The sequence below is a fragment of the Echinops telfairi genome, unplaced genomic scaffold (genome assembly GCF_000313985.2).
Source record: "Echinops telfairi isolate 266 unplaced genomic scaffold, ASM31398v2 ScPeMD7_1;HRSCAF=3_0, whole genome shotgun sequence".
In the NCBI taxonomy this organism is placed as follows: domain Eukaryota; kingdom Metazoa; phylum Chordata; class Mammalia; order Afrosoricida; family Tenrecidae; genus Echinops; species Echinops telfairi.
Window position 1 is genome coordinate 29,717,843 of NW_022103896.1, and position 9,393 is coordinate 29,727,235.

Consider the following 9,393-nt stretch of genomic DNA (forward strand, 5'->3'; position numbering starts at 1 on the left):
TCACCGTGGTGGGGTGGGGGAAGTTATAGGTCAATCATTGCAATTGGTTCCTCCACTTTCTACACTCCCTTCCCCCTACCCTAATGGTACTATTACTGTTCCTGAGGGGTTTTTCTGTCCTGGCTTCCGTGTAAGAGCTCTTATCTGTACCAGTGCCCATGTTCTGGTCTAGTTGGATTTGTAAGGTTGAACTGGGGTCATGAATGTAGGTGGGAGGAAGCATTAAAGAACTAGAGGAATGTTATATGTTTCATCACTGCTACATTGCACCCTGGTTGGCTCATCCTTTCCTTGCAACCCTTTTCTGAGGGGATGTCCAATTGTCTACAGATGAGCTTTGGGTCTTTACCCTGGCTCTTCTCATTCATATCAATATGATTGTTTGTTTAGTGTCTTCTGATGCCTGATACCTGGTCCTGTCAACACCTTGTGATCACACAGGATGGTGCGCTTCTATCATGTGGGTTTTGTTGCTTCCCTGCTAGATTTATCTTCAAGCCTTTAAGACCCCAAATGCTGTATCTTTTGATAGCCTGGCACCATCAGCTTTCTTCACCACATTTTCTTGTGCACGCATTTTGTATAAAGTGATTGTTTCAGGGAAGGTGAGCATCACAGAATGCCGGGTAATCAGAAAAAAATGTTCTTGCATTGAGGGATTACCTGGGTGGAGGTCCAATGTCTGTCTGCCACTTTAATACTTAGCATATAAATATATGTACATAGTCCTATATCCCTATCATTATAAATATAATTACATATGTACATGCCTGTATTTATACCTCTATAAATATCTTTTGCCTCCTAATTATTTTTTCGATTTCTTTTTACTTTCTTCCTGCCCCACTTTCATGTTCCACCTTCATTTGGCTTTCAGTAATTCCTCTTGGCTACACTGCACTTGATCAAACCCCACCAGGCATTTCTAGCAACTGAAAGTATAGGACTGCTACCACCTGAGAAGTAGATATTTCCTTTCTTAACTCCTCTCTTTACTTCACTTATCAGCACCTTTGCTTCACATTCCTAACACTCTAGGACAACTGTTCTCAACCTGTGGGTCATGACCCCTTCGGGAGTCAAACGACCCTTTCACAGGGGTCACCTAATACATCCTGCATATCATATATTTACAATATGATTCATAACTGTAGCAAAATTACAGTTATGATGTAGCAAAAAAAATAATTTTATGGTTGGGGGTCACCACAACACGAGGAACTGTATTAAAGGTTGCGGCATTAGGAGGGTTGAAAACCACTGTTCTAGAACTTGGAAGTCTCTTACTCCTTGAAAAGAAAATCTGATTATAAAACTCTTGTCGTCACACTGCCTTCAAGTTGATGCCAACCCATACCCAGCCTGCAGAGGGGTTCTGAAGCTGTGAATCTGTGTGGGAGCAGAAAGTCTCACACATTTCTCCTGTGGGGTGGTTGCGAGGCTCAATCTGCTGGCCTCCTGCCTTGCAGCCCAAAGTGTAACCCACTCTGCCACTGAAGAATATGGTATTCTTGAACATTGAAAGAAAACAACTTAATTCACTTTACTGCAAAATAACTGACACTGTGGAAGATATATTAATAGTGTACTATAATTTCTAAAGTAAATTTCAAAGATATATATATATATGTGATGTCTATAAATAATCATAACAGTGTAGAATAAAAATTTAATTCCAAGTGGCTATTTTTGTTGTGTCTGACCCAAGCCATGCTGTTTTCAATTACCTCCTATGCATGTGAAAGTTGAGAATTGAAGAAGGAAAACTGAAGAAGAGTTGATGCATTTGAATTGTGGTGCTGTTGAAGACTATTGGAAGGACCACGGACTGCCAAAAGAACAAGCAAATCTGTCTGGGCAGAAGCACAGCCAGAATGCTCCTCAGGAATAAGGATGGGGACACATCGTCTCACATACTTTGGGCATGTTATCAGAAGAGATCAGTCCTTGGAAAAGGACATCGTACTCAGTGAAGTAGAGGGGCGGGGGAAAATTGGAAGCATTTGGACAAGATGGATTGACACAGTGGCTGCTACAATGAGCTCCAACAGTTGTGAGCACAGCACAGGACTGGGTGGTATTTCATTCTATTGCACAAAGGGTCACTATTGGAACCAAGTGGATGTCATTGAACAAGAAAACATTTTACAGGGACACCATTACTTTGTTAAAATTTGGGTTTGCTTGCAAATTACGTAAGTCATAGGTCTCATATATTGAGCAGCAAAATCAAGTGTATATGGGGAGAAGGTGGTGTTCTTGTACATGTTCAGGTTCATGGAACTTGTGCAATTGGAGTTTTTGTGTCCTCTGAAGATCCTAGAGAGCTAACGAGCTATTAGACTGACCGTGGTCTAGAGGACAGGGGCAGAGAAAAAGTTCTCAGCAGATAGACTTATATGCAAATAATCAACACCAATAACCTTTAGGAATGATTTCTATCTTGCCTTACCTTGTGATGGTCAACATTAAGTAACATCAGTCGGAGATTCTGAGGACTGGTCCCAGTGAAGTAAACTTCGTAAGATTTGTTCAGTGCGACGATGCCATGGAACAGGGACAGCCTTCTCTGGCAAGTGTACCCAGCACACCAGCCATGATCCTGTGGGCCTAAGTCCACACAAAACCAACGTTCATGTCCCTGTATTGTGAATACTATAAGTGCAACATCTGAAGGCCATTGTATCAGAAATAGAATACAGTGGTCAAGGTCAGCACTTATACCCTTTATGTGTCAATCCTCTTTCCACCCATCCAAGCGATTTCCCCAACATTAGCTTAAAAAGAAATATGGGGAAGCAACCCATCCCCTTCTTACCTTGGCCCGTAAAACTAAGCATAAGTAATTCCCCGAGGAGGATTCATATGGAAGGCCATTGAGGGGACTAGTAGATTTATAGTTATCTGTATTTTAATAATCATGTTTGCCAGGCTGCTATTTAAGCTCAGGTCCCTGGGTGTGTGGGGCAGATGGGGAGCGGGGAGGGGCACAGGGATCAACTTTTCAGGCTTTTTGCTGAAAAATGTGCTATAACAGAATTCACATGTTAAAAATAGAACCTCTGTGGAAGACATGAATATCCATATGTTTAAATGATTGTTTCATTAACTCTTTTTGCTTTCTCACTTGTTCATTAATTTACATGTTCAACAAACATTAGAGTATGGTGTTCTTCAATACTACTCTGTGGTATCTTAATTAAATTAATTTTTGCTAAAGACATTGATTCCATGAAATATATATATACAAATATATTACTATTGTTTTATATATATATTGCAATCGTATATTTTTGATGACCAACCTCATTAACAAATTGCAATATTCAGAGGACAATACTCTCTTATGCTCCCTAGAATGTCCGGAGATGGTGGACACTCTGCTCCCTGAATCTAGACACCGCCAGAACAGGTGTAGCATGACTGTCATGACACACTTCTCTATCTCACTCCAGTTGTCCAGTGGCAGGAATTACACATAAATGAAACACTGAGTAGAATATGGAAAGATGAATTTTATTGATGCATTTATTCATTAGCTTTGCTGAATTTCTTGGCTGACTTGGAAGGATGATCAATATTTATAACTGAACTTCAATTGAATTTTAAATCAATATATGCTTTGAAAGATAACCTTTGCCTAAGCATGCAGACTATAAAGTCTACTTTCAAAATAGATCTACTTTGTGGGTTTTGAAAATACTCACTAAAAAGTGTCTTGTATAAAAGGGAAAAATTTAGAGTGACAAAAAGGAATATTTTAAAAAGAAATAATATTGAATATTGACATTTCAATGAAAACATTGGTGATATTCAATAACTTTCCTTCTAGGAAAAATTGTGCCCGTCTAGTGCAGTAAATATGCTAAGCTTCAGTGATTCCTCATACCTTCATGATATTTGCCATGCTACTATTACTTATTTACAAAAATGACTGTTCTTTAAATTGATAGTCATCTTTCTTCACTATATAAAACAAAAAAATTTGAGATCACCTCTCCTAGTCACTGACTGCTTTTACAGTCTTCCCACAATTTCTCTGCTTAGCAAATCTGAAAGGCAGCATTTAAAATTGGTTGATTGCAGGCCACGGGAAAACAAGCAGATTGGATGTTGAGGTAAGAGATGTGGGAGATCCTTAAAATCATCAGACTCTTACAAATCTGGCCGGACCAGAGTATGTACACTGGTATAGATAAGAGCTGGAAACACAGGGAATCCAGGACAGATAAATCCCTCAGGACCAATATTGAGAGTAGCATACCAGAAGGGTAAGGGGAAGGTGGGAGGAGAAAGAGGGAACCGATCACAATGATCTACATATTACCCCCTCACAGGGGATGGACAACAGAAAAGTGGGTGAAGGGAGACCTCGGTCAGTGTAAGACATGAAAAAAAAATTTATAAATTATCAAGGGTTCATGAGGGAGGGAGGGCAGAGGAGGGAAGGGAAAAAAAATTAGGAGCTGATACCAAGGGCTCAAGTAGAAAGAAAAGGTTTTTAAAATGGTGATGGCACAAATGTACAAATGTGCTTGACACAATGGATGGATGGATTGTGATAAAAGCTGTATGAGGCCCCCCCAAAAAAAGATTCTTAAAAATTATAATCAAACTCTGAATTATCCTAGTTTCATTCTTCTATTCTCTTTAATGAGTTTTGAAAATTTGATATTTTTGTGCAGTTTTGCTTATAAACCTTAGAATTTTTCAGTACTATCAAGTATTGGGAATATCAAGTATTGATATTATGATATTATCTAGGCACAGAGATCTGTGTCACCCAGGATCTGTGGCTTTTCAACACACGAGAGGTCTTCAGCTAGCACAAGGACTACTATGATAAACTCAATGTCAGTTCAAGGAGATAGAGTGAATCTTTGCCCTGTTTCAGTAGCTTTACCCACTCAAAAAGCCATGGACTCCTAACTTGATTTTGATCCCTTCTGGAGACTGTTATTTCCCGTCTGTGCCACGGTGACCTGACAGTGGATGTAAAGAGCCTAGACTCTCAGCTTATCAAGCAGTTCTTGATAGTCAAAGGAATCAGCGATGATTTCTAGCTAACTCTTAGGAAAATTCATGAGAATGAAAAATAAGTAGGCTAGGGAACCACTTGCACAATTAACCTACATATCACCTTAGCAGTGTTTTTTAATTTATGTAAGGCAAATTGTCTCTTTGGAGATGCTCAGGACAATTGTTTTTCCAAAATATTTATAGTATCAATATAGGTATGAAGGTCACTCGAGAAATACGTCTTCCCACCCAATGCTTCCTTCTTCTAAGGGTGAATTTGGATGGACTGAGCTGACTCTCTAGCATGAGGAACTAAGGCAAGAGTCAGAGGGCTTTTTTACAAATGGAAGGCAAAAGATGATCAAGTGTTTGTTAGTTCTATGTAGGAAATACGTTTTGAGATGGTTCCATGGAAGGCAAAAGATGATCAAGTGTTTGTTAGTTCTATGTAGGAAATACGTTTTGAGATGGTTCCATGCATTTAGCACAAAGTTTATGCTTTGAATTAATCTAATTCATTTTTATTAAAAACTTACCATTAATAAGATCAACGTAACCACTGCTCAATAGAGCCACTGGTGAAAGTCTCCGCGTTTCTGAGTCAGAATCCAGGCTTTCGATAACCATCATTGCGTATTCCAGTCCAAAACACTGATAGCTCTGCCACTTGGGAATGTATTTACAAGTTGCATCCCTAATAATCCCTGGAAATGTGTGTATATATTTTAGTAATGAAAGGGAATCTCTCCTGTATTAATAGACATTCAGTAAGCAGGGGATCTGCTATTGGTTGGGGACATCAATGATTAAAAGAAAAGCGATATGCTTTGTTTAACAAAAGTGAGGGCGAACAACGAACCTCGAGAAGGTGCTTTCTCGGTAACAGGAATTCTACTTCCATTAGGGAAAGTGAGCGTCGCTTTAGGAATTCTGTAATCCCCGATTCCAAGTTGACGGTTTCCATTCCACTCATATTCTGCCTGAGGAATCACTGAACCAGGACTCCCCAGAAAGGAGCCATCCACGTCTCTAAGAAGAGACTTCCTTTTGGCATCGCAAACCATGTCTACACAATCAGATGGGTTCACCTTACTGTGGAGAAAAGGCAAAATGAAGGAACACTTAGACTTGGTATTCTTCCCTTGCTCCTAGAGAGAAATTCGAATATATTTGAATATTTGATAATAGGGTACCAAAGAGACAAGTTGATTGATTGAATCCTGTCATTTCAGAAAAAGATACAAAGTGGGACCAAATAGCATATATAATCATCATTGTAATGAGGTCTGTTTTTCCATTGTGTTGATTTGGTCTATTATGAATTCATTAACATTTCAAAAGGACACGGTATACCGGAGGGACATAACATTAGAATTTCATTTTGATAATCATATTTTGATGAAGGGCAGATTTCATGCTGGCACCTTGCCCATAATATGCTGATATTGTCCTATTGAGTATGTGAATGGCTACTTTGCTTAACAGAATATATACAATGCCTACTTTGGCAGGAAAGTCTATTTTTCCTTCTTTGTCCTTTGAAAATGGTTTTTAAAAATTATCAAAGTATTGTATGCTTAATATAAATATTTAATCAAAGTTCAATCCCCTTCACCTCCCTATCCCAAGCTCTTAGCCTCATCACCAATTACAGATTAATGCATATTCATGTAGACCTTTGTCTTTGTAATGCAAACACTTTACTAAGAACCAGGGTAACTGTGAGCTGTTTTTGACCAACATTGGGAGCTTTGGGGGAGATAGGTACAGTGCCTAGCACAGAGAATCTGGGAGAGCAACAACTGCAAGCACAGAATTCACAAACATCAAAATGAAATATTTCCTTCATGTCCTTAATATTGAAAGTACATCTTTAACTTGAGTCAGTAATAACTAAATAGGATCTAGGAAGTTCCTAGTGGAAATGGGTTCTCATGAGTAAAAAAATGAGCAGAAACCAAGGGCTCAAGTAGAAAGAAAATGTTTGATAATGATGATGGCAACATATGTACACATGTGCTTGACACAATGGATGGATGTGTGGATTGTGATAAGAGCTGTAAGTGCATCCAGTAAAATGATTAAAAAAACCCAAACACTGCAGTTCAACAATTATTAGATGAATAGGTATTGGGCTGTCATCAAAGCAAAATCAAATGAAATTAAACTATTTATGATATATCTGTTTCTCTGATGCCTATTTAGACAGTATTATCCTTTGTCTTCTGCCTTATACTGAAAATGGTCCAAGATCTGTACTAGAAAGGTTTTTTCCTCCCTCTAATACCTTTAGTATTGTCTGATATCTAAATTCTTTCCTGTGTCTCTTAGAAAACTTTAACAGCTATGAGCTATATTTGAATCCAAGTGATGAGTCTCTAGAAATAGTCTAACATTTCATTGTTCAGAAAAATCGCAGTTCTAAGTCCCTGCATATTCACAGTCACAAGTGATTATAATGACTGACATTTGATTTCTGAGCACAAGTTGGAGTGCATGTGATGAGATCATTAGAAAGTTACTAGTAGCAAAAGAGGTAAAAGAAAGGGAAGAAATTATACAGGCGCCTCGTACCTTTGATGACTATTAGTAAGGAGATATTCATGTAGAACACATGTCTGACCCTAACGCTTTTATATTTAATGATGATGTTATTGATAATACATGGGGAAAACGTGAAAAATGGACATGAAGGCCCATTTTTAAAAACTCATCTGAGAACACTTAATTGTTCAGCAGTCTTAGTTTTCATAATCTGCTTAAGGTTTTATAGAAATTCGCCCTTATTTTAACACAGCAACTTTTTTTCAGCTTGAAGATAAGGAAAGGGAACATAGAAAACTCTAAAAATATGAAAAAACATCTGGGTTTTTGTATATTTTACCTTATATCAGGCCTATGTATAAATACTTTGGATTGTTCAGTAGTATCAACCAGCTGTATGTTCTTCACATAGATCGGATGTTGTAAATCCTCATTTAAAGGGTTAGTAATGAATACTACATTAGTTTCACCTGAACAAACATTTTTAAATCCAACAAATGTTAAACCTAAAACAGAGATAATGAAACAATCATTTTCTATCAAAAAAATGTGAAAGTCAGTATCTCTTTCATATACATTTTCACCAAATCCTTGAACACATCTTTGAATATGAAGCTCTTACTTGATATGATGGATAAGTGTACCACTTATATTTGCATATCGACCATTATTGGAATGACAGTAGTCACAACATTAATAAAAATCTGAAGAGTGACTACATATTAGTACCTGTTCTCTGCTGGTGCTCTTGGGAAGCCTGTGACTTCCAGCAAGTGAATAAGTTTGGGCTAGTTTGCTGTGGACAGGAGGCTCTTATCCCATCATCCCAACCAGCCCTCCCCCTAACCAATAGCCAGTGTAAGTGCTAATCTCCAGACATGGCGGTGAATCTCCCAGACTAACAAGCCCCTCGCCACTCTGTAAGCAGACCGCAATCTAATAGATAAGTCTAGCTGCGAGGAACAGAAGAGCCACTGAGCTAAGCAAAATGACAATTCATAGAATCATGAATGAATCATGAGATATTTCATTTCTCTATTTTGGGGACTAACTGAAGCAAATAATTGAAATATTGGTGATGGTTTGGGGGCAAGGAGGACAGATTATGAAGCTGGATAAGGGGTAGTATAGATATGGGGGTATTCTCCCATGACACAGGATTTTAACCCATGGGAAGTAGCAAGCAATGACTAAGATAGATATGAAAGGTCCAATTCCTTTCTTGACCAAATGTGAAATCAACTAGGTACAATTGATATTCCTGTGCTCTCCGTGGGGTCAAGTACAGGGATTTCTCTTTGCTCAGCCATTATTTCTCTTGCCCTATTATATTTCCTTGACTCCCTCTATCTTTGAAAGAATTCCTTCAAGAAATCATTTGTACAAAAATTGCCATTCAAGGCAATTGCTTCTGGGGCATTCAACCTAAGATAGTCATCACTCATGTATTTTATCTTTTAAAATGATGTTTTCCTTCAAGAAACTGCATTCCTAACACTCCAACTGAAAGGAATGCTTCTACTCCTATATCCTATTTATAATATTCCAGAACATATTTTTATTAAAAGCAAAATCTTAAATTGCCTGTTAAATGATTTTCCCTAAAGGTATTATCATAACAAGCAACACTAAAAGGTGATGATCACAGGCTTAAGATTTCTAGGATTGAAAGCCAGGGGAAATAATATATCAAAACTGAAATGTCTAGTCTACTGAACAGCTTTATTTGAAGACATACTGATTCAAATGATCATGGAAGGGAGATTTTCTGAAGAGAATACAAGGCGACCACAGGGTAGTTTATATATAAAGTAAATTTTTTAAAAAAAA

At 37.9% G+C, this 9,393-nt stretch overlaps 1 protein-coding gene across 1 annotated transcript in view; it reads right to left on the reverse strand.

Moving 5' to 3' along the window:
- PKHD1L1 (PKHD1 like 1) overlaps positions 1 to 9,393 on the reverse strand; it is a 182,255-nt gene that overhangs the window by 20,596 nt on the left and 152,266 nt on the right. Inside the window, 4 exon segments of the mRNA XM_045287100.1 lie at positions 2,453 to 2,610; positions 5,556 to 5,723; positions 5,879 to 6,111; positions 7,904 to 8,069. Coding sequence (XP_045143035.1) covers positions 2,453 to 2,610; positions 5,556 to 5,723; positions 5,879 to 6,111; positions 7,904 to 8,069 — 725 coding nt within the window.